Below are 25124 nucleotides of genomic sequence, written 5' to 3'. Positions count from 1 at the left end.
TCTATTTTTTATTCCATTTTCTCCCCAATTTAAAAGGCCAATAATTCAACCCACTCATTAGGGCTCCCCCTATCACTAGTGATGCCCCAACATGTGAAGTCAGACTCCGCCTCTTTTTTGACTTTACCGAGTAGCATCACAGAGCGCTCGGCGAAAAGCGCAGCAACTCGGTTCTGATACATCAGCTCACAGATGCATCCTTGTGCTGATCCACATCACCCTAGGAGTGATGAGGGGAAAAAGCGCCATCTACTGTACCCACCCAGAGAGAGCAAGACCAAGTGTGCTCTCTCAGGGCTCCGGCAGCTGATGGCAAGCTGCATGACCGGGATTCAAAACAGCAATCTCCTGATTATTGTGGCAGCTCTTTACAGTCTTACATTAATTAATTAATTATTATTGTTATTATTATTATTATTATTATTATTATTATTATTATTAACATTGTCATTTACCTTGTCTGCATGGGTGGGACTTGGGATAGGTGGGTTTCAGGTGGGATTTAGATGGGCTTGGGCTCTGAGTAGGTTTTTATGTTTGGTTATGGGGACCCAATTACAGCAAACCTAGTAAACCTAGTAGTAAAGTTAAACACTGGTCAGTGTGCTCATGACAAGGAGGCCAGAGAGAGGGAAAGAAAGCGAGAGAGAGAGAGAAGGAGAGAGAGAGAGAAAGAAAGTGCAAAAGGGATAGAGAGACAGAATGAAGGAGGCATAGATAGAGGGGGTAGAGAGAGTGAAAGAGAGTGAGATAAATTGGAAATAAATCTCTCTCTCACACTTTCTCTCTATATATCCCTTTTGTTCTCTCTATTCCCCTCTTTCTTTTTCTCACTCGATGTCTCTTTCTTGCTTTCTCTCTCTACCCCCTCTCTATATCCCTGTATCTCTCTATCCCTCTCACATTTTCTTTCTTTCTTTCTTCCTTTCTTTCTTTCTTTCTTTCTTCCTTTCTTTCTTTCTTTCTTTCTTTCTTTCTTTCTTTCTTTCTTTCTTCCTTTCTTTCTTTCTTTCTTTCTTTCTTTCTTTCTCTCTCTGTCTTTCTCTTTCTCATGCTGTATCCCTGTCTTTCTCTCTATCCCTCCCTCATTTTGTCTCTCTCTATATCCCTGTCTTTCTCTCGCTATTCCTCTCCTGCACTCTTTCTCTCTCTCTCGCTTTTTTCCTCTCTCTCTTTGTCTCTCTCCCTGTTGCTCTCTCTGTCCCTGACACTTTCTGTCTCCCTCTTGCTCTCTCTCTATTCCTCCCTGACCCCTTGTCTCTCTTGCTCTCTTTATCCATCTCTCACTTTGTCTGTCTGTCTCTCTTTCTGTCTCTCTCTTTACTCTCTTTTATTGTAGGAGAAGAGGAGAGCACAGGAGGAGGAGGACAGAGTGAGAAGAGAGACAGAAGAAGAGTGGCTGAAGATTGCACAGCGCAAGGTCAGCACCACACACACACACACACACACACACACACCAATATTCTTACACAGTTCCCATAGGTTGTGTTATAGGGGTTGTTGGAAGTGTTGATAGAGCGTGCCAGTGAGCTAGAACATCATGTGGGAGACTGGGGTTCAATTCCCAATCTATGTGACTATACTGCTCTACACCAATAAGAACCCTTGGGCAAGACTCCTAACACTACATTGGTCCACCTCTGTAATAGAAATAATCTTGTAAGTCTCTCTAGATAAGAGCATCAGATAAATGCCATAATTCTAAATGTAATGGAAATGAGGGCCTTCAGGGCAAGCTCTTCAGATGGCAGCAGACTCTCAGAAAGAGGGAAATGAACAGATTAGAGTTTGCACGACTATATGAAAAAACAAACGAGTCATAGTCACACTCAGCTTCACCCTTAGTGGCGTAGAGCCGACTCGCTGTCATCCTCACGCAGGATTTTGCTTCTGCTCATCTCGCTGTCTGTCTCTTGGTGTCTCTTTGACTCAACAACAGTCAGCAGTCCAGCAGTGCTGTGTTCTGTGGTTCCCTCAGATACCCTAACAAACAGAGATAAGAACTGGAACTAGAGCACAGTATGTTTTATGATAATAACACATATTATTAAGTAATAATACACAAGAGGTTCCTGCTATAGCGATTATGTCACAGTTCCATTATGGCTGTTTATTGAAAGATTTTGAGTTAAAAAGGACAAGAAAATAAGATCTGTTTGGTTATAAAAAGTCAGCAAGTTAAAATAGTTCCATTGCTGCTCTGTTTGTAGCTGTGCTGTTTGGCTTGTAAGCGCTGCATTGTTGCCAGGTTACCTGTATGTGGCGGAGTAATATGAAGAGCTTCGGTTACGGTGCATTACCAGCTGATAACGGCACTCACAAAATTCCTCTCAGCCAAACACATTGTAGGGTTGGAGCTAGCTGTGGTAGATTACACGTTACAGCACAAATCTTAAGTGTATTATTCGAGTGATTAAACCACAGTTCCATTATTAGTGTTTATTGAAAGAATTTGAGTTAAAAAGGACTAGAAAATAGGATCAGTTTGGTTATAAAAACCATGCAAGTTAAAATAGTTCCATCGCTGCTCTGTTTGTAGCTGTGCTGTTTGGCTTGCAAGTGCTGCATCGTTGCAAGGTTACCTGTAAGTGGCGGAGTAATACATGGAGAGCTTGGGTTACAGTGCATTACCGGCTGATAATGGCACACATAGAACGCCTCTCAGCCAATCACGTCGTAGGGTTGGAACTAACTGTGGTATAATTTACTTATAATTTCTATTTCAGTGCCTTGCGCCCATGGCGTTAAAATTGCAGACCAACTGGTACTTTTTGGCAGTGTGGGCAGTGTGCCAAGTCCTGCTGGAAAATAAAATCCACACCTGCAAAAAAGTTGTCAGTAGCAGAGGGAAGCATGAAGTGCTGTAAGATTTTGTGGGAAAAACAAAACTGCACTGACTTTAGACTTGATAATAAAACACAGTGGATCAACACCAGCAGATGACATGTCTCTCCAAACCATCACTGATCATCAGCAAATTTTACATTTCATTTAAAGTAAATTAAGGGAGCAGAGTCTGGAGGAAGAGTGGAGAGACACACAATCCAAACTGCTCGAGGTCTAGTGAGAAGTTTCCACCAATCAGTGATGGTTTGGAGAGAAGCAGAAAACAATGCTGCTATGAAGGCGGAGCCTGTGAGCAAAACCACCCTGATTGTTTTGGGTCGTTATTAAGTGCTCATTTTGTATGCAAAACAGCAGCCAGATGGCGAGTGGATAGGGAGTCCCAGACACCAGAGCAGTTCTGAACCAGTTTAATATGCACAGACGCTGCCAGACTGATAACGGGAATAAACATTAGGTAGGGTTATGTGCTTTATCTCTCTCTCTCTCTCTCTCTCTCTCTCTCTCTCTCTCTTTTTCTCTCTCTTTCTCTTTCTGTCTCTCTCTCTCTCTCTCTGATAGAGGAAGTCTCTGAGAGACCAGTGGCTAATGGAGCCAATGGCCAGCAGTGCCGAGGCTTCTGGGACTGGGACCACACCATTCCTCTCAACTCAGACTACAGAGGAGATCTCAACAGAGTGAGACAGAATCCACTCAATAATATTATTATTTAATAAATAAAAATAGTGTTAAACAAACCAGAATATGCACTGAAAAAATTATGAGTAAATTTACTTTAAAAAAAGTTTCGCAATTTCAGATAAATTTAAGAAACTTCAACTTACTTCTTTAAAAAGATCAAAAATCAAGGAAATCCTACCTAGTGCTGCTTTAAATGTTACATAGAGTAAATAAATGAACTGAACTTCAGTCAATACTTTCTTTTAGTAAACTTTACTTAATTTATTTTTGCTGAATCAATCCTTTTGTTTAGCTAAATACAGTTAATTAATTTACAATTAAATTACAATATTACGCAAATAATTTATGATAAAAAATATATTAGAATTTCTGAAATTACATATTACACTGTCTCAACACATGGATGGCATGTAATACAGTCTTTTCCTAAAAATAATGTATTACATGTCATCCATGTGCTGAGACTTAACTAAAAATATTTTAATGTATCATAAATTATTTGAGTAATATTGTATAAATAAAGTAATTGTAATTAGGTAATATTGTATGCAGAAATTAAGTAGAAAGAAAGTAAGGTTACTAAAAGAAAGGATTGACTGAAGTTCAGTTCACTTATTTACTCTGTGTAACATTTAAGTCTTGAAACCGAGTTAAAGATACTTCAATTTATCTGAAATTAAATTTACTTAAAAAAACAATTGCAGAAAGTAAATGCAAAAATAAAAAACACTGAATGAAGGCGTGTCCAAGCTTTTGACTTGTACTGTAAATACACTACATACAGTGTTATGTAAATACATTAAATCATTGCCTTAACTATATATGTACTGTATATGTGTTTCTGTATCTCTATGCCCACCTCTAAGTGCACCTGAAGAGATACAGGATGAAGGTGATAAAACAGCAGACAAGAATGATGAGAACGAAGCTTCCAGTCTTTCAGACTCAAACACAGAGAAACCCACACAGGTGAGCAGAACATTAATCCAGAGTTAATCCAGATGTTAATCAGTCACCTGGATTCTGTGTAAACCAGATATAAGACCAGTTATTTCCATTTCTCCATCCTCTAGTGGTTCACTAGAACCTCTGTGTTCACAAAGGGAACTACAGCCTGTACACTTAGTTTGAAGGGTTTCTACATAGTGGCTTCATAACACATTCATAAGCAATGAATAATGGGGGCCACTGTATAATAACCCATGTAATAACAGTGTAACTACTGGTAAATTACGCATTGTTACTGATTTATTACAGTTGTACAGGTTATGCACTTGTATGTGTGCATGCGTTTTAATGTCTATTTTGACTTGTGCATAATAGTGTGTGATTTTCACATGTAATAGTGAGATATTAATATACAATTAGATAACTGCATAACTACATTAGATAAGCTTTTTAGCTGTCCTTTCTTTAATTTTGTATTGATTAATTTGTATTACCTTTGATTTTCTTATTTAATTTACTATATATATGTACATACGGGGGGGACATGTCCCCTGCACCTTTTCAAAAGCCAGTTTTGGTCCCCTGCAGTCTTTACTATTCATAAATGGATTAAAATATTGCTTTATAAATACAGTATTCATTGCTTATAAATGTGGTATAACGTATCTATGTAGGTAACTTGCAAATAAAGTGTGTGTGAATATAAAATATACATTGCTGCACACTGTTTAGAATTTAAGAATATGATGAGATGAGGTGAAGACAAGTATAATTATAATTATCTCTATAATTTATCTCCTTCTCATTGTCTGTCTGTGTAGGTAAACGCTGCAGATGAGGATGAGAAAGGTTAGTAGTGTAATATACTGTACATTTAGATCTCTTCTTCTTTTCTCTGTAATTTTATTATCATACTGTATTTTATATTTTATTGGTGCACTTATCACAAATTTAGAAAGTGGCGAAACAGTCAACACTGAAGTCATTCTACAGAATGGACAGCGGGAAAGATCAGGTAACGAAATGCTGAATTTAATACTGTACATTTTATATATTTGTGGGAGTTTTTTAATTTTATCTAAGTTTTAAATTAGGAAACTTTTAGCTTGGGAATCTTGATATTGCTCAATATTTACAATGTATTGCCGTTAGTGTTGTAGTCAAGACTGCTAGAGCCGAGTCCAAGACCAGATTAAGAATTAAAAATTTAAATAAAAATCTTCTCTACTTATCAAAGCGATGCTTACTCTGTGTCGCTTCTAAAGTTAATTAGAAGTCATCACATACGGTCAACTGAATCAAATTCCATTGATTTTTATTAGAAAATGCAAAAACAATCACATTTTTCCCGTCAAACAAAAACTATAAAAAACACATTATGGAAAGAAATATTTTATAATATATATATATATTTATTACCAATAGCAAACAAACTTCAAAGGTACAGGAGAGATTCAAGAGAGCAAATTAACTGAGCAAGGCAAAAGAGTAAACAATAAGCAGAAACGGGTCAAACACAAAGAAGCACTAAGCAGAAAAGAAACGCGTCGTAGAAGGGCTAGGGAAACTCGATTAAATTCTCGGCAGCTGTAGCAAACGAAGAGGTATTTATACTAAAGAGTCCAGGTGGTAATCAGTAGATGGGTGAAGCGGAGCACCAAGTTTTCACGTGATCCGTTAAGTCATTGTAGTCAAGAGAGTGAGAATGCTGGGAAATGGAGTCTCTGAAAACACTAGTCCAGAGCAGTCAGACTGACAGTGTCAGGGCTGAAAAATGAACTTCACCTCAGAGAAAAAACTCGGTCTCGGCCGGTCTCGTTCACAGTTTCAAGACCCATTCCAAACAAGATCGAGTCCGAGACCACACATTTTTGGTCTCGAGACCAAGATCAGACTTGAGTGCTACAACACTAATTGCTGTCCCAAGACTTTTGCCATTATTGTAACCACATACAATAGTGTTTATGCATTATTAGCATTTGTTTAATTTGTTAAAATCAGGATTCTCTCACTCTCTTATGACTCCAGTGCTTGAAGTGATGGAGATCCAGGTAGAGAGAGACCCCAAAACTGGTGCCACCAACATTAAATCCATGGCTCCAGTAGCAGAACCAGTACCAGCAGCAGCAGCAGCAGCACTGGACGCTACTGGAGAAGCTGTGTTTGATGATGGAAGGGGGACGGTACAGCCTGTGGGAGCCACTGATGTCATTGGACAGTTGGACATGCAGACTGGACCGGATGGTGATGTGAGAATCGTCTGTGATAAAGAACTTGGAGCTCCAGAGGTTGAAACTGGAGATCCAGAGGTTGAAACCGGAGATCCAGAGGTTGAAACCGGAGATCCAGAGGTTGAAACCGGAGATCCAGAGGTTGAAACTGGAGATCCAGAGGTTGAAACCGGAGATCCAGAGGTTGAAACTGGAGATCCAGAGGTTGTTGAACATTCTACAGAAGATCTACAGAAGACCACTGACTCAACACACAATTCAATACAGCAAGTCAAGACACCAGAGAAGGAAGATGAACCAGAGGAAGTTCAAAGGAATGACATGGATGTTAGTGAGGCTAAAGTGCAGCAGAAGGAGGAGGGTGATGAAGAATGGGAGATGGTGAACTGTAGGCCAGAAGAAGGCCTGGACCCTGTGGTGCTGAGCTTTTTAGGCTTCACCCAAGTTCAGGCTGAAGATCAAGGAGCCGTTCTGAAGGTGGAACAGGTGCTTATTGGTGGAGAAGAAGTTCCAGAGATGAGTCTGTCTGAGAATCTGAGCCCTATTATGGTTGAAAACGTCAAACCTGGTAACGAAGAGTCTCTGAAAAGCACAAGAAATGAAGAGTCACAGCTTAACACAGTTGAGTCCAGTGAGTCTTGCCCAGAAGAAAGCTTTCCTGAGGAAACATCACAGGACGTTATGTTGGAGACAGGAGGAGAAGGTAAACGAACATTTTCTAAACAGTATTTGGGTGGTGGGTGAGTTTTTAAACACTGTGTTTAATCACACACTGTATTAGACTCTATTAGACACTCCTACCTTCTACAGCTAATCCACCTGTAGATAAAGTCTGATAAGTCAGAAACAGAAGCTCTGAAGATCTGTTGCTGCACAGTTTACCGTGTTGCTCAGTGCTCACTGGTCGTTGCTTGGTGAATATTTCTGATTGGTGGACTATTCCCAGTCCAGCAGTGACACTGAGGTGTTTAAAAACTCCAGCAGCACTGCTGCTGCATCTGATCCACTCACTGTACCACCAGCTCAACACACACTAACACCTCATACACCACCATACACCATGCTAATCAGTGCTAATCACTGCAGTGCTGAGAATAATCCACAGTGAAAAAGAGTAGATTAAAGTATACTAAGCATTATTATGCTATAGTGCACTAAAGTGTTCTTGTAGCACCATTATTATTAATCAGTATATTTAAAGAGTGATAAAATGGAACAACTTTTTTGTACTTATTATACTTTAATTATAGTATAAAAATAGTACAAAAGTCTTACTTAAACTGTGCTAATTGTACTTACCTGTACTAAAATGGAACTATTTTAAATATACTTAAGTAACATTTAAACATTTAAACTACTTAATGTTTGAAACCCCATATTTTAAATATGCTTACAGTACAATTATAATACATTTAATCTTACAACTGTATCACTATTATACTACAAATGTACTTTAATGAATTAATGTTAAATATATGTTATCTATACGTCTAGTATACTTTGTTGGGTATAAAAATATTTTTTTTATATATTGTTCTACAATTTTAGCGTGTTACAAATTTACTTTAAATTGTTTAAATTAGTAGTAGTAATTAAACTTACTTTCTAAAAAGTTACATGATAAATTGTACTTTAAGTGAACTACTGTAACAGTTGTTTTTAACACACTTTGCTAAAAATGCACAAAAGTATATTTGGCAATAAATATTTTAGAAGTATATTGAATTGCATTAAACTAAATGTGCTTCATAGTAGTCTATTTTATAAAATACAATATATTGTACTTTTTAAACAGTATGATCAGATATGATTACTTTCAAACATTTGAGGAAAACGTAATATTAACGTAATATGAATATATTTTAAGTAAGTACATTTAAGTTAGTATATTTACAGCATACTTTTTTTAGCATACATTTCTCAAAATGTTTTAAGTACAAATTAAGTATATATTGTTTTCACCAGGGATGACCCACCACCCAAATAATAATAATAATAATAATAATAATAATAATAATAATAATAATAATAGCTGCGCTGTGGTGATTTTCTCTCATGTGGGGTTCTGAGTATTGAAGAATAGGATGAAAGCAGGATAATAATGAAGTATACAGAGAAACGAAACAGATACAGGACTGTGGTAGATTAACATCCAGTACTTGTTTGACTTTAAAATATATATATTTTTTTAAGAATTACAGTTTTGTTTACCTAAATTAGGAGGGAAAGATGGCGATACCCTTGTTTTTTACTAGTGTCACCTAAAATGTGCCTTATAATCTGGTGTGCCTTAACAATGAAAATAGACCAGAAAATAGACATTTTTGATAGAGTGCCTTAAAATAGATTTGCTAAAAAATGTGTTTATTATGTGTTTATTTATGTATTTTTATTTATTAGTTTAATATTAGTGTAATATTGTGAGATAGACAACAAAGCTTTCTATTCTATTCTATTCTATTCTTTTCTATTCTATTTTATTTGTTCTATAGGTGAATCCGTGGGACTGCATGACCTGGACAACATCTCAGATATTATGGATTCTGAAGATGTTTCAACAGAGGACCCAACAGAAGCCCAACAATCTCTACCACACGTTTCCAACGACACACCAGACGTTCCGGAAGCTACAGAAGAAGTCCCTGAAGATTCAGCAGGATCTGCCACCACAAACATAGAGGAACAGGACAGACATCCAGCCAGAACTGAGACTGAGACACAGTCTGAGACACAAAGAGTGGAGGAGTTTCCACACGTGGAAATTATAAAGCACGGCTCAAACCCTGAAGACGAGATCTTTGAAGACGTTCCGTTAGATGGAAACAAAGAAACACCTCAGACTTTAAAACAGAGAGCAGCAGCAGCAGCGGCACACAGCTTCCAGCAGGAACCGGAGATACAGGCTCTGGTTTCTCCAGATGTATCGTCGAACAGAACGAGAGGAGGCGGAGAAATGACCAAACACAAGACCTGCCAGTGTTGCTCCGTCATGTGAGCGACCAGACACTCCTGCATTTCTCTGCCGTTGGACAAAAACCTTCACTGAAAAAAATTATAAGTATGAGTAAAATTTACTTTAAAAAAGTTTCGCAACTTTCTGCATTTGCTTTTTTTTAAGTAAATTTAATTTCAGATAAATTTAAGTAACTTCAACTCAGTTTCAAGACTTAAATGTTACATAGAGTAAATAAGTGAACTGAGCTTCAGTCAATCCTTTCTTTTAGTAAACTTTATTAATTTCTGCATACAATATTACCTAATTACAATTACTTCATTTTTGCAATATTACTCAAATAATTTATTATAAATAATATATTATAATTCCTAAAATGTAAATATTTTTAGTTAAAACACACAGATTACACTGTCTCAACACATGGATGGCATGTAATACATTCTTTATACTAGTAAACTAATTGTAATTAGGTAATATTGTATTCAGTAATTAAGTAAAGTTTACTAAAAGAAAGGATTGACTGAAGTCCAGTTCTTACTTAAATAGCAAAAGGAAATATATATGATATATATGTATGTATATTGTGTATTGCATATATACAGCTCTGGAAAAATTAAAAAATGACGAGTTTCTTTGATTTTACCAAATTGAAATCCTCTGGAATATAATCAAGAGGAAGATGGATGATCACAAGCCATCAAACCACCAAACTGAACTGCTTGAATTTTTGCACCAGGAGTAAAGCAGCATAAAGTTATCCAAAAGCAGTGTGTAAGACTGGTGGAGGAGAACATGATGCCAAGATGCATGAAAACTGTGATTAAAAACCAGGGTTATTCCACCAAATACTGATTTCTGAACTTTTAAAACTTTATGAATATGAATTTCATGAGTTGCAAAAACCTTGTATCTTTATTCTTATGTCTTCTTATCTGCTATTTCCTGAGACATTGGGCACAAGGAATTTGGGGGGCAGTAGCTTTGGGTAACTGGAGAAACCTACACAGAGTGGGAATTGAACCCACAACCCCAGGCTCCTGGAGCTGATAGAGACATTTGCACAACTTGAGTCACCATTTGCGAGCTTTGTATCTCCATTTTGTTGTTTTTTCAACCTGGTGTCCAAATTATATGATAAATGGACCAATTGAGATGATTTAAATGACTTTTTTTACACTGACAAGTTATGAAGGGTTCTTTATTTGATATTTTGGAGATTTTTTAAAAGCATTACAGTGCTGATATGAGTTTTTCGCACAGTTGGTTGTCAGGCGGATATGCAAACCATACCGTACTGTATGTGTGCCTTGTATGTGTAATCTGCAAATCATTGACGCCCCCTGCTGGGCACACTGTAGTATTGAAATAAAAAATGGAAATGACTGAAATATACTGAATATACAGATATACAGATTTACTACATTATATTGTTATATTGTTTTATCTTTTATCGCCCATTTTAATGCTGTTTTAATACATTTTCAATTTGTAATTTAACCTTTAAAATAAACAAATTGCCTTATTTTTACTATGTATCTGCTTCAAAAACGTTGTAAATAAATTTTTAAAAAGTACACTTAAAAATGTATCAGGATTCAGTCCTTTAACTGATAACAGCTAGGCTGCAACTACCCATGTTAATCACTGCAGCAGGTCAGATAAGGAAAAAAAAATCTAAAAAAGTTCTATAGTTATTTTTATTATTATTAGATGCTGAGACTGTATGTATGATTATGAGACACTCAGCTCTACCTGCGATCTTCAATCTCCAAACTACAATACCCAGAATGCATCATACACTGACATCACACCCATTCACGATCACAAGATACACTGCACACGGTGCCTCCAGGGAGTCAGTCACCTGAATATTGATTTCACCTGTTCACCACCCTAAATACTCCACCACTCCATTCAAACCTTGTAGAGTATTGATGTATTTTTCCTTGTATAAAGCGTTTTCTCATTGCCTGTGTAATCTCTCTCTATTTGATTTAGCTTGTTTTGTATTTATTAACCCTGATACTTTCCTTGCCCTCTGATACTTCCTTACAGTTTATGACCTCTGGATTGTGTTTCATCTCTGGTATGTTTAATCCCTATTGCTGCTGTTTTCCAACAAAGGTGTGACAAGAGTTTGCTGTTGACATATGGCCTTATACACCAGTGCCAACAGGTGCGCCAGGTTTGCACTGGTCACCGCTTGGAACTCTGGGATTTGGAGTTCCTTTGGGTAATAGTACATTTTAGTTGTCGCCCCCTGCTGGCAGCTGGTAGTACAGGCTGTCCCCTTACAGGCCCAGGCCACACTGCAGGCAGGAGGGAGGGAGGAGGCGGAGCCTGAGAGAGGGTAACACCGCCCTTCTCCAATCCCAGAGGAGCTGCCCTAACAGTGGCACTCATCCTCCTCTCCTCAGACAGGTAAGCCACTCAAATCTCTTTTCCACTGCTGATTCTTTCCATTTCTCAACTGCTCGTCAATGTCCGGTTCTTACTCAAATAGAAGATCAAACCAAGCTGAACTGCTTGAATTTTTGCACCAGGAGTAAAGCAGCATAAAGTTATCCAAAAGCAGTGTGTAAGACTGGTGGAGGAGAACATGATGCCAAGATGCATGAAAACTGTGATTAAAAACCAGGATTATTCCACCAAATATAGATTTCTAAACTCTTTAAAGCTTTATGAATATGAACTTGTTTTCTTTACATTATTTGAGGTCTGAAAGCTCTGCGTCTTTTTTCTTATTTCAGCCGTTTCTCATTTTCTGTAAATAAATGCTCTAAATGAGAATATTTTATTTGGAATTTGGGAGAAATGTTGTCCGTAGTTTATAGAATAAAACAACAATGTTCATTTTACTGAAACATAAACCTATAAATATCAAAATCAGAGAAAATGATTCAGAAACTGAAGTGGTCTCTTAATTCTTTTTCAGAGCTGAATTACTAGAAATGTATGGATTTCTCAAGCTTGGTATTATAAGAGGATAGAAGTGGTTTGGAATTACAGCATATTACTTCTGGTTGTTAACTAGATTTTGGAACATTGCTGTGAGAATTTGACTGAATCCCAGAGTATTGACTAAAACTATGCACCAGCATTCCAGAGAACACAGTTCTCCCACTGCTCCACGGCCCATTACTGGGAGCTTTCCAGTACTAAACTCTCCAGTAGCCCACGTCTGGCAATAAGCATGAAAATGCTGTCAATAAATTAATTTATCTTCCCTAGAGAGCCATATTCTATTGGCAGTACTTCTCTACAATGACTAAACAAGCTATATGTGTGTGTGCATTTGCACATTTGTGTAAGCAACGGGTGCAAAATGAAGTAGTTAAAAGCATCCAGAAAATGAGAAACAGATGAAATAACAAAAAAGATGCAGAGCTTTCAGACCTCAAATAATGCAAAGAAAACAAGTTCATATTTATGTTCAAGTTTCAAGAGTTCAAAAATAAATTTTGGTGGAATAACCCTGTTATAATCTCAATTTTTATGCATCTTGGCATCATGTTCTCCTCCACCAGTCTTACACACTGCTTTTGGATAACTTTATGCCTTTACTCCTGGTGCAAAAATTCAAGCCGTTCAGTTTGGTGGTTTGATGGCTTGTGATCATCCATCTTCCTCTTGATTATATTCCAGATCAATTTGGTAAAATCAAAGAAACTCATCATTTTTAAGTGGACTCTTATTTTTATTCCAGAGCTGTATGTTATAAAAACCATATGAGACTAATCTATTTATTAAATGTATACAAATATTATCCAATATTGTAAAATCACTGGATGCAGAGTTCACAGACATAACAGCACATAACAGCACATAACAGCCCACACAGTGAGAGTAAGCATAAGCTGATTATAGCTCCTCCTGCAGGTCAGCATTAAAGACAAGGTCACTCAGCAGGAGACTAACTAGGAATAAATATTTACCACTGCTGCACGCAATAAACACAAACAGCTATAATGCAATACACTTTCTTAAATATTGCCAATATATGTGCATTAATATAGCAATCTGCCATAACATTAGTGCTTATTAGTGTTTCTAATATTGAGTAGATCCCCCTGGTGCTCCCATAAAAAGATCTGACCATTTAAACCATGCATTTCACAAGACCGTTGAAGGTGTTGTGTTGGTACGTGTGGATCAGGCACAGCATTGCTGCTGGAGTTTTTAACCCTTGTGTGGTGTTCGGGTCTGTGGGACCCGTTTTCATTTTTCATCAAATGATACTAAAAAAAAATACTAATAAAAAAAGAGTAGCACTTTTTGAAAGAAATGTAACATAAGAAAGGTAAAGGGCAAATATTAACCATGTAAGCTGTTTATATTGCTTGCAATTTAGGTGAAGCAAGCATGTGTAAAGCATTTTAATGTAAAATTGCTTAATTTTGCTGAATTAAATACAAGTAACAAAGTAAACGAGTAACAAAAATATGAACACCACATAAGGGTTACACATCTCAGTCTACCAACCAGAACCATCCGGTCTCTTGGAGGAGAAAGAAGCATCAGAACCTTTTCATGTAGAAAAATGTCTCAGTTATAATTAAGTATTTTAAACACTAGTATCTATAATTCTACCTACAGAGTAATGAGTGTTAATACATTTAACACTTTATTTCTGTGAAATTTGTCATGTTAAAGCAGTAAAATACTTTTTCAAGTTGAATGAAGACCCTTTTTTATTCATTTTTTTGCAGATCTGCTACCTGCAATCGACACACAAAAACATATATCAGTACATATACAGGTACATATATACTGTACATGGCAGGAGAGACAACACATGACTCTACTCATGCAGTACAACTCATCGAATGCTCCATTACTGAATCATTACTGGATGTGGACGAGTCTTCAGAGGAGATAAAAACCTGTGAAACACCAAAGGATGAAACAATAGAGCAAGAGAACCAATCAGAAATAGATATCAATATCAACAATACAGACAACATCCTTGCTTTAAAAGAGCCTGAAGAGGTCGCCATATTGGAAGAACTTCAAAATGAGGTTGGCAACTTCAGAAATGATCCAGATAAAACAGATAAGAGACAAGATACTACAGAAACTATGAGGACTCAGGGTGAAGATGCTACATCTACAAAAGACAAAGATGCTGAGGAAGACAATGCAAGGCAAGAGGAAGAGGTTGACGGTTTCTTGAAGAATGGGAAAGTCATTGTTGCCCAAAAAGCCAAGAAAAACAATGCTATGGTCAACCAGAAGAGAAACAATGACTCCAACAGCTCTAAAGAAGATGGAACTATTGGTTTTCCAAAGGATGAAGCTGTAGATATTACTGCAGATGATGGAATCAAAGTTTTTGAAGTAGATACAAAGGAACAGAGGGATTTCTTTGATCAGATGGAAGCTTTGGAGCCTTGTGGAAACTTCTCATTACATGAAGTTGCCGAAGAGCATGATGGGAAAGATGGGGTCACTGTGGAAGACAATGCAAGGCAAGAGGAAGAGGTTGATGATTCCTCAGAGAAGGAAAAAGTCATTGTTGCCCAGAAAGCCAAGAAAAACCATGATAAGGTCAACCAGAAGAAGGACAATGGCTCCAAAAGCTTCAATGAAGGTGGAACTATTGGTATTCCAATTAATGTAGGTGTAGATGTTAAAGCAGATGATGGAATCAAAGTTTTTGAAGTAGATACAATGGATCGAATGGATTCCTTTGATCAAATTGAGACTGTTGAATCTTGTGAAAGTCCCTCATTAAATAAAACTGCCGAAGAGCATGATGGGAGAGATGGTGCCACTGTGGAAGTCAATGCAAGGCAAGAAGACATAGCTGAAAGTTCCTTGAAGAACGGGAAAGTCATTGTTGCCCAAAAAGCCAAGAAAAACAATGGTATGGTCAACCAGAAGAGGAACAATGACTCCAACAGCTTCGATGAAGAGGGAACTGTTGGTATTCCAAAGGATGTAGGTGTAGATATTACTGCAGATGATAAAATCCAGATTTTTGAAGTAGATACAAAGGAACGAAGGGATTCCTTTGATCAAATTGAGACTGTTGAAACTTGTGGAAGCGCCTCATTACATAAAACTGCCGAAGAGCATGATGGGAAAGATGGTGCCACTGTGGAAGACAATGCAAGGCAAGAGGAAGGCGTTGACGATTCCTCAGAGAAGGAAAAAATAATTGTTGCCCAAAAAGCCAAGAAAAACAATGATATGGTCAACCAGAAAAAGAACAATGACTCCAACAGCTTCGATGAAGAGGGAACTGTTGGTATTCCAAAGGATGAAGCTGTAGATATTACTGCAGTAGATGAAATTATGATTTTCTGCTCACAGAAGAAGAAAACCATCATTGCCCAAAAAGTAGAGGAGAGCAACAATTCTGAAGTCATCAATAAGTGGAACGAGAAGTCTGTAGGCCTTATTGGAGATGGATCTATAGTTATTGCAAAGGATGACGATGATATTGATATAGATAGTGCTGCAGATGATGACACCAACGTTTTTGAAGTAGATACGAAGAAAGGAAGGGATTCCTTTGATCAAATTGAAGAGAGCCTTGTAGAGCCTTGTGGAAACCCCTCATTACATGATGCAAATGGTACATTTGCCATTTCTGATCAAGATCAAGAAGCTCAAGATGTCTATTTTTCAATGGTTATCACTAACGGTGATCCCTCCAGCCCTCATGCAAAGGATGCAATTGCAGAAAACATTCAGAAGGGCGAGCTGTTGCTCTATCGCTTGCACCTCGTGCAGCAGAATCAGGAATTGCAACAGGTGTCAGACGGTCCATCAGCATCAAACACTGCTGCCATGGCGACGACTAATATTACAGTGAACAGTGTTACCTTGAGACCAGGTACCGAGGGGGAGGATGATGACTTGCCTTGTGAGGTGGACATCATACATAAGAACGAGGATCAAGAGGAAGTAGTGGGCACTACTTCAGCAGGTATTGGAGAAGATAACCAGGTCGTAATGGGTAAGGAGGTAAGTAGCAATTAATCTTCATTATAGAATCTAATAGCTTGTTACAGGTGTTTTCACTTTTCCAGGAAGTCTAGAACAGAATCCACGCCAAGGTTCATGTGTTTGATACATTTTATACTGTGCATTTATATTTTATTTATATTTTGGATTCACACTGCAGATATATTTTCTGTTGTATTGTTTAAAAACTGATGATAAGCTGCTTTGGCCTTTAAACTGTTACAAACTGAACCATTGTAATTGAACCAAAAGGCTGAACCATCTAGAAAAAAGTGCTTTCCCATTAAATAACCCTGGTGAAAAAAAATATATATACTTAATTGTTCTTAAAACATATTAAGAAAAACTGATTTATGTACTTAAATTAAAAATATATTAAATGTACATTTATATTATGCTTTCATCAATTGTTTGAAAGTAAACTTTAATCATACTTTTAAAAAAAGAGTACAATAAAGTGTATTTAATAAAATAAACTACTATGAAGTACACTTTTAGTTTATTTTTTTAGTTTAATTCAATATACTTCTAAAACACTTATTTCTAAATATACTTTTGTACGTTTTTAGCAAAGTGTGTTAAAAACAGCTGTTACAGTAGTTCACTTCAAGTACAATGTATCATGTAACTTTTTAGAAAGTTAATTGAAATACTACTAATCAAAACAATTAAAAGTTCATTTGTAACACACTAAAAATTGTAGTACAGTATAATAAAATATATTTTTATACCCAATAAAGTATATTAAAAGTGTGCTACATACAAAAGACAGGAACAAGAATATAAACATATTTAACATCAGTTTTTAGTGCATTCCTAATTTACCTGGTGTATAATAAATAGTGATACAGTTGTAATAATCATTAAATGTATTATAATTTTACTGTAAGCATATTTAAAATATGAGGTTTCATACATGAAGTAGTTTAAATGTTTAAAATGTTACTTAAGTATATTTAAAATAGTTCAATTTTAGTACAGTTAAGTACAATAAGCACAATTGAAGTAATACTTTTGTACTATTTCTATTCAATTAAAGTATAATAAGTACAAAAAAAAGTTCTATTTTATCACTCTTTAAATATACTGATTAATATTAATGTGGCTACAAGAACACTTTAGTGCACTATAGCATAATAATGCTTAGTATACTTTAATCTACTCTTTTCCACTAGGGAAGCCAGAACATGGTTCTGTAGTTTTATACTGAGACATTGTGTGCTTTAAATTTGGGCAGAACAACCTTGTTGACTGAAACTCAACATCTTTCCCAGTGTCTCTTGGTGTGGTGTGGCCTCCTGTCATCTACACTCACCTTCAGTGTGTAGTCATTTCCCCTGAGCTGCGTTCTCTTAGGTGTACATGTACAGCTCTGGAAAAAAAATAAGAGACTTAAAAATTGATGATTTTCTTTGATTTTACCAAATTGAAAAGTTCTGGAATATAATCAAGAGGAAGATGGATGATCACAAACCATCAAACCAAACTGAACTGCTTGAATTTCTGCACCAGGAGTAAAGCAGCATAAAGTTATCCAAAAGCAGTGTGTAAGACTGGTGGAGGAGACCATGATCCCAAGATGCATTAAACTGTGATTAAAAAACTTACTTTGAACTTTTTCTAAAAAATGTTGAATATGAACTTTTCTTTGAATTATTTAAGGTATTTTTTTTTTGTTATTTCAGCCATTTCTTTTATAAATGCTTTAAATTACAATATTTTTGTTTGGAATTTGGGAGAAATGTCGTCTGTAGTTTATAGAATAAAACAACAATGTTCATTTTACTCAAACATAAACCTATAAATAGCATAATCAGAGAAACTGGTTCAGAAACTGAAGTGGTCTCTTCATTTTTTCTAGAGCTGTATATCTTATGGAACAGTTGACTGTTGCCTGGCTTCAGTGTTAAAGGCTGTAAGAGCAAGTTACATTTCTTCTAACTTTGTCTGTAATTGAATACTCAAATGGAACTTTATTTATCTTCCTCTCAGAATATTTGGAGGCCTCTAGAGGAGACCCCCATACAGAGGGAGATCAGACACGGTTTAGAGCGGGAGAAGAGCTTGCGTCGGTCCAGAGGCCTCGACGACTTGGAGAACAAGTCTGAGGAACTGGTGGAAATCCCAGTGATGAGATCTCCTGAGGTCTTCGGAGACCAGTCCTCAGGTACAAACGTAGGCTTGAATGTTGAAAGACGACTCGCCAAAAGAAAAATGCTGCAGGACATCAATCAGGAGGCCATGAAGGAGCAGGGCGTGAAGAAACTGGGGAAGATTCCTGGACTGTATGAAGAGGGATATGCCCAGGAACTGAAGGAAAGGAGGATGCTGTTTGAGTCTTTTCACCAGTCCAAAAAAACGGATGTACAAGTTTCTTCCAAGGGCAGGAAACTGTTTTCGTCCTCGTTCACTGCCAAAAATGCTGACACCCCATTGGTGCAAAGCCTGGAACGTACCCGCAGTTTGGATTTCTTTACAAACCACCATTTGAAAGACTCTACATGTCCATCAGCTGGGAGAGAGTCTCACAAAAATGACACTGACAGTCACAAAGAATGTCAAATTAAATATTTAGAGGATGATGCCACTTCAGCATCCTCTAATGAAACACATTCAGTTCAGAAATCACTACGTCCCTCTATAAGCTCCAGTTCTCTAGACTGCAGTTCTTGGACGATGCTCTCAGTACAAGATAACAGAAAGGAGGATGAGGAAGGTTCGGTTCTAAAAGGAAAGAACCCATTCTTTAAGCTCCGCCCCTCTCTGTCTCTGAGACCCGACGTGGAGAAGGAGATAAAGGAGGCGATGGAGCGAGAGCAGGAACTCAGGAGGCTGAGGAGTCGACTCTACGGTGACCAGTGGAACAGATCAGGAGACCAACAGGAAGAAGGAAGTACCAAGAGTTCCTGTCCAGAGGCTGCTTCCACAGTGTCCTCAGGTAATAATTTACAATTTATGCAAAGGGTTTAAAAAAAGTATCTCCATTCATTACTCTGTAGGTAGAAGTATACAGTAGATAATAGGGTTTAGAATACTTCTGTAGAAGTATCAACTCAAGCTTTTTACTCTTAAAGTAAATGTGTTTAAAAAAAGTACTGGTTTTAAAACTACTTAGGGTATAAAAGTTAAAAAAGGTAATGTAATGAGAAAAAATAAAGCCATTAAGAACCAAAGTCCTATAGTCCTATAGTGCACTATCCCCCTCCCCAAAACTCAAAACACATTTTTCTAAAAGCCATAATGACTATAATGTTAAACTATTAAAATGTTAATGTTAATGTTAGGGAGTTTCAGTTGCATATATGCTTATTAAAAATAAATGAATGTATTTTACATACAGAACAATGTAAATATATTAAAGAAGCTTAGTTGGACTGCAGTTCCAACAGGATTAACTGTGGACGCTGTAAGAGGAAGCTGTCTGAAAGGGATGTTCGGGTGCTAACCCGGATTGTATCCAAAAAACATAAAACCACGGCTGATCAAATCACGGCAGAATTCAATGTGCACCTCAACTCTCCTGTTTCCACCAGAACTGTCCGTCACCACAATAAATTATTGTGCTCTAAAAACAGGTTTCAGTTTCATTGTCCAACCCCTGTATATCTGCTGTGTTCTTGCTGGAGTGTGGGGGGAACAAACTAACCAGGCTATTTTAAAAGTAGAGAAAGTAGTAAAGTACTAGTAGTAAAGTAGAGATACCCAATATTTCGGTTTACACCTCTGATATTTGTAAACAACTTTAATATTATCTGTTTCATCCATGCAGATCATGTGTACAGGGGCAAGTTGACGCTCATCTGGCCTCCGCCTCACTCTAAAGTAGACGAGGTAAGTCATTTTTCAACTATATTAAAATAACTCATTAATCAAAGCTTTGACTGCGTGTTTGTTAAGACCAGGATTGAAGACAGGATTGAGAAATAATAGCATAAAATATTGGCATGTAGGCTTGAACACATGTAGACCTGAGTTCTGGGGTTACGTGTTTACAGTAAGTAGTATTGTAGAATAATAGTGATATTTCATCCAGTGATCATTTTCAGTATCAGTCGTATAATAATACTGATTACTGGATCAGTTTTAAAAATGGTAACAGTGGATATTCACCAATCGAGCACAACAATTTGTAGTGAAATTATGTTGTGTTAGTGTGTGTTGTGCTGGTCTTAGTGGGTCAGACAGAGCAAGCAAGGAGAGCGTGTTAGAAAGCAGCATGTGCCGCCAACCACCAGCAGAGGGCCTGGACACTGCAGTGGAAGAGCTGGTGGATCTGGGGCAAAAAACTCCAAGTCCCAGAATCCCCAGTAGTAATTAGTGCAAATCAGGCTCAGCTGTGAACACAGCTTAAAAACCCCAGCCAAAACTCAGTTCACCTTCACACCTTTGTAGAGGGGTGACCGGTAACAGCGGCGAAAGAAAGAAAGAGAAAAAATATATATAAAGAAAAAAACTCTTAAAAGAAGCCTCAAAAAATAAAAGATCTTAAAAAAAATATATAGGCTCACAAAAAAAGAGATCTTAAAAGAAGCCACAAAAAGAGAGGAAAGATCTCTAAGTTTTGTTTAGCTAAGTTTTGGTTTTCAAGAAGCCTTTTCTAAGTTTCTTTAAGTTTCATTTCCTTTCCTTTGTTTGGGCCATGCCATGTGGCTGCAGGTCCTTTGTTTTGATTTTCCCGCCCTTTTTCTCCACTGCTATCTAAGGCCAAAGTTCAAACCCCGGTTCAACCACTCCATCCTAGATACAGCAAACCATCTACACACACACACAGGTGCACGAGTAATATCAAATATATTGATAAATAATATTAAGCAAATAAATAGATACAACAACTCTTCAATTGAGTCCACCTCCCCCACTGAACTGTAACAGAGCACTGATCAGAGAAGCAGCCAAGAGGCCCATGGTCACTCTGGAGGAGCTGCAGAGATCCACAGCTCAGTTGAATCAGGAGAATCTGTCCACAGGACAACTATAAGTCCTGCGCTCCACAAATCTAACCTTTATGTTAGATCAGCAATAAGAAAGCCATATTTAAAAGAGACATAAGAAGTGCTGTTTGCAGTTTGTAGCCACAATACATGTAGGAACACAGTAAACCACAGTAAACGTGGAAGAAGGTTCTGTGGTCAGATGAGACCGAAGTGGAACTTTTTGACCTAAATGCAACACTGCTCATCACCCTAAACACACCATCCTCACTGTGAAACATGGTGGTGGCAGCATCATGCTGTAGAGATGCTTTTCTTCAGCAGGACAGAGGAGCTGATCAGAGTTGATGGTGGGAAGATGGATAGAGTTAAATACAGGAAAATCCTGGAAGAAAACTTGTTTTAGGTTGCAAAAGACTTGAGACTGGGGAAGAAGATTCACCTTCCAGCAAGACGATGACCCTAAACACACAGCGCTACAGAGCTACAGTGGAATGGTTTAGATCAAAAATATATTCATGTGTTAGGATGATCCAGTCAAAGTCCTAAAAGACCTAAATCCCATTGAGCTTCTGTGGAGAGACATGAAAATTACAGCTGTAATTACAGCGAAATGTGGCTCTAAGTATTGATATACTTGCACATTTATGTACATCACATTTTTTAGATTTTTTTTAAATATTGTATAATTTTTGTTCTACTTCACAATTATGTGCTACTTTGTGTTGGTCGATCACTTTAAATCACAATAAAATATATTTAAATTTATTGTTGTAAGGTGACAAAATGTAAAAAAGGTTAAAAGGGTATGAATCCAAGCCACTATATGATCAGTAAAGCTGGAAAACTTAATAATGGGTGTAGAAATAATGTGTGTTCATAATGGTGTGCTTGATTTGGTGTAAGGATATTAGTAAATGCATGTTTATTCCTCTTCTTTCAGGATCCTGGACCTCCAAAGCCGATTGGACAGAGATCTACTCTTCAGCACCACTGGGAATCAGGCATGCAGTAGCACCATGGCAGCAGTTCCATAAACTCTGGACTTTTTAGACACCATTCATTCAAATGCTTCTCAGAAGAGCACACTATTGGATAAATACATCTCTGAAAAAATAAGAGAGCACTTAAAATTATGATTTTCTTTGATTTTACCAAATTGAAATCCTCTGGAATGTAATCAAGATGAAGATGGATGATCACAAGCCATCAAACCACCAAACTGAACTGCTTGAATTTTTAGCATAAAGCATAAAGTTATCCAAAAGCAGTGTGCAAGACTGGTGGAGGAGAACATGCCAATATGCACGAAAACTGATTAAAAAACCAAATACTGATTTCGGAACTCTTAAATCTTTATGAATATGAACTTGTTTTCTTTGCATTATTTGAGGTCTGAAAGATCTGCATCTTTTTTTGTTATTTCAGTCATTTCTCACTTTCTGTAAATAAATGCTCTAAATTATAATATTTTTATTTGGAATTTGGGAGAAATGTTGTCTGTAGTTTATAGAATAAAACAACAATGTTCATTCTATTCTACTCAAACAAAAACCTATAAATAGCAAAATCAGAGAAACTGATTCAGAAACTGAAGTGGTCTCTTATTTTTTTCCAGAGCTGTATATTAATATACCAAAGAGAAAAGATCTGTGAAGCTTCTACAGAAACGTAAAGATTCTCCACGGTTTATTTATTACTGACAGCAGTTTAAAGGTCAAGGTGCTGCACCACATTCTGGAATTTATACAATGAAATTGTATAGGAATTTTCTATAGAAAATACAGAAGATATTTCTCATATATGATGATAATTTTATTATCTAAAAGATTATAAACTCTTCTGAGATGAAATGAGGTAAACAATTGAACTTTTCTGACTGTAAAGAGACTTTGGCTATTTCCTTCACTTATTTTTAGGTAAACTTTTTAAAGTGACAAAATATGAGAATATGGGATGAATATGAGAAGCAAATAAACTAGGGATGCACAAAAATATTTGGCAACCAAAATGCTTCACCTGCAAATGGCTAAAAATGTGAAAAGTTATATGTGATTACCCACATAAAAAACATTATGCATGTATAACCTTACTTTATCACAGCATTAATGTATATTATCAGTTTGTTTTACAGTTTTATGTAAGTGAATGTAAAATGATATGAGGTTCAGATGCAGCTAAAGGTACCTGTTTTGAGTGTAAATGATACCCACTCATCTTCATACAGTGCAGTAACCCTAATTACCTCTTAATGCCCAGGAGAGTCTGCAGCTCCACAGATCACGGCCTGTCTGCCATATGTCCTGGTGAAGGGTTAAATATCTTTCAGACCAGGACAAGAAGTCTTGAGAGCAGCTACAATATGTTACCACTGATCATTGGTGTAGTAATCGGGGGTAGATAGGTAAATTTGTACCCCCCAAAAAGGATACTGCAGAAAAAGCAGAAACTGTTTTAAAATAAACTTTTATTTTGAAAGCATGTTTGGCAGCCATTGCAATTTGTGTGCTGTGTTTGTTCTTAGCAGCTGGCTTTGGTTGTTATGTGGTGTTTCACCAGAAGCCTGTTCAGAAATTTCCTGCAGTCAGGAGCTTCACTGACCTGAGCTTTCGCCTCATTGGGCGACGAGGATTTCACTCAGCTTTACACACGTGGTCACTGATGAGAGCAGTAAAACAAAGAAATGAAAAAATACTGCAAAGAAATGGAGTAAATGTAAGTTTACAACAGAATTGACATGCCAATACATGCTAATGTATTTAACTAATAATAAACAGAAAAAAAAATTATACTTATATTTCACAAATATTGTTCTAAATCACTATAGGGTAGGCTTAGATTCCTATAAGATAATAATAATAATCATGATAAGTATCTCCAAAACAGCATCTTAACAGGACAAAGTTAAAACCTTCTTAACTTTTAATGAAAGACAATGAAAACTGTTTATTTCAGATACTGTCATTTTGGAAAATCTCTATTGGAACATTCATCAAGAAAGTTTGACACAGTGTAAGCGAGAGTTTTTTCCATTTAAATTGTGTATTAAACTAAAAATTTAGATTTTTAGAGAACAAAAATGAAGACTTTTTTTTTTTTCATTGACCAGCGATGATAAACACTACACTATATGGACAAATGGATTGGTACATATCTCTTAAACACTTAACTGTCATGTCTGCAGTCTAGACCTTTCATCGATAGAAAACATTTGTTTCATCATTATGCAAAAACATCTGATAAAGAAGAGTCAGAGTTTTGAGGACAGATCTGCACACTCTTGGTATTTTAATCTCAGTGTCCTCATGAGGGAGAGGCACCTGGAATAGTTTTCTCAGCGTCTTGAAGGAAGGAGTTCCTGGAGGTGCTGAACAATAGTTGCTGCTTTTCCTTCACTCTGTGAAGCTCCAGGGGTCAAACATGGCAATGCAATATCAGAGTGCTGGCAATAATCAAGGTCGTTAAATACAAAAGCAAGGTTAAAATAAGTGGGAGTAACACAGGCAATAGAAAAAAATGCATTGACTCAAATGAGCAAATGATCCACTGTTATAGGGCTAA

General features: G+C 36.8%; 2 protein-coding genes across 5 annotated transcripts in view; both read left to right on the top strand.

Annotated features, from left to right (window-relative positions):
- LOC103026684 (paralemmin-2) overlaps nt 1–10099 on the top strand; it is a 45602-nt gene extending 35503 nt beyond the window's left edge. The window contains exons 3-10 of one of the 4 annotated variants that reach the window (XM_049467634.1): nt 1340–1420; nt 3406–3521; nt 4392–4494; nt 5295–5322; nt 5429–5488; nt 6502–6761; nt 6825–7407; nt 9197–10099. In XM_049467634.1, coding sequence (XP_049323591.1) covers nt 1340–1420; nt 3406–3521; nt 4392–4494; nt 5295–5322; nt 5429–5488; nt 6502–6761; nt 6825–7407; nt 9197–9699 — 1734 coding nt within the window. In that variant the 3' untranslated portion in view covers nt 9700–10099. Of the gene's footprint in view, nt 1–1339; nt 1421–3405; nt 3522–4391; nt 4495–5294; nt 5323–5428; nt 5489–6501; nt 7408–9196 lie in introns of all 4 variants that reach the window. The other 3 variants (XM_049467635.1, XM_049467633.1, XM_022665068.2) reach the window with 3 other exon arrangements.
- A 1685-nt stretch (nt 10100–11784) lies between these two features.
- LOC103029673 (uncharacterized) lies at nt 11785–24044 on the top strand. The gene is made up of 5 exons (XM_022665088.2): nt 11785–12081; nt 14370–16632; nt 18625–19570; nt 20402–20463; nt 22507–24044. The coding sequence occupies exons 2-5, from the start codon at nt 14437–14439 to the stop codon at nt 22576–22578; spliced, it is 3276 nt and encodes a 1091-aa protein (XP_022520809.2). The 5' UTR covers nt 11785–12081; nt 14370–14436; the 3' UTR covers nt 22579–24044.
- Nucleotides 24045–25124: the final 1080 nt, after the last annotated feature.

Source organism: Astyanax mexicanus, chromosome 19, assembly GCF_023375975.1.
Source record: "Astyanax mexicanus isolate ESR-SI-001 chromosome 19, AstMex3_surface, whole genome shotgun sequence".
NCBI lineage: Eukaryota > Metazoa > Chordata > Actinopteri > Characiformes > Acestrorhamphidae > Astyanax > Astyanax mexicanus.
Note: the sequence above shows the minus strand (reverse complement) of the source record. Positions and strands in the feature narration are given on the sequence as shown.

Excerpts from the sequence above, each read along its gene's own strand:
- LOC103029673 (XM_022665088.2), top strand. The coding sequence starts at position 14,437 with ATGGCAGGAGAGACAACACATGACTCTACTCATGCAGTACAACTCATC. Across the intron at positions 19,571-20,401 it reads TGCTTCCACAGTGTCCTCAG|ATCATGTGTACAGGGGCAAG; the intron begins GTAATAATTTAC and ends TCATCCATGCAG. Across the intron at positions 20,464-22,506 it reads CTCACTCTAAAGTAGACGAG|GATCCTGGACCTCCAAAGCC; the intron begins GTAAGTCATTTT and ends CTCTTCTTTCAG.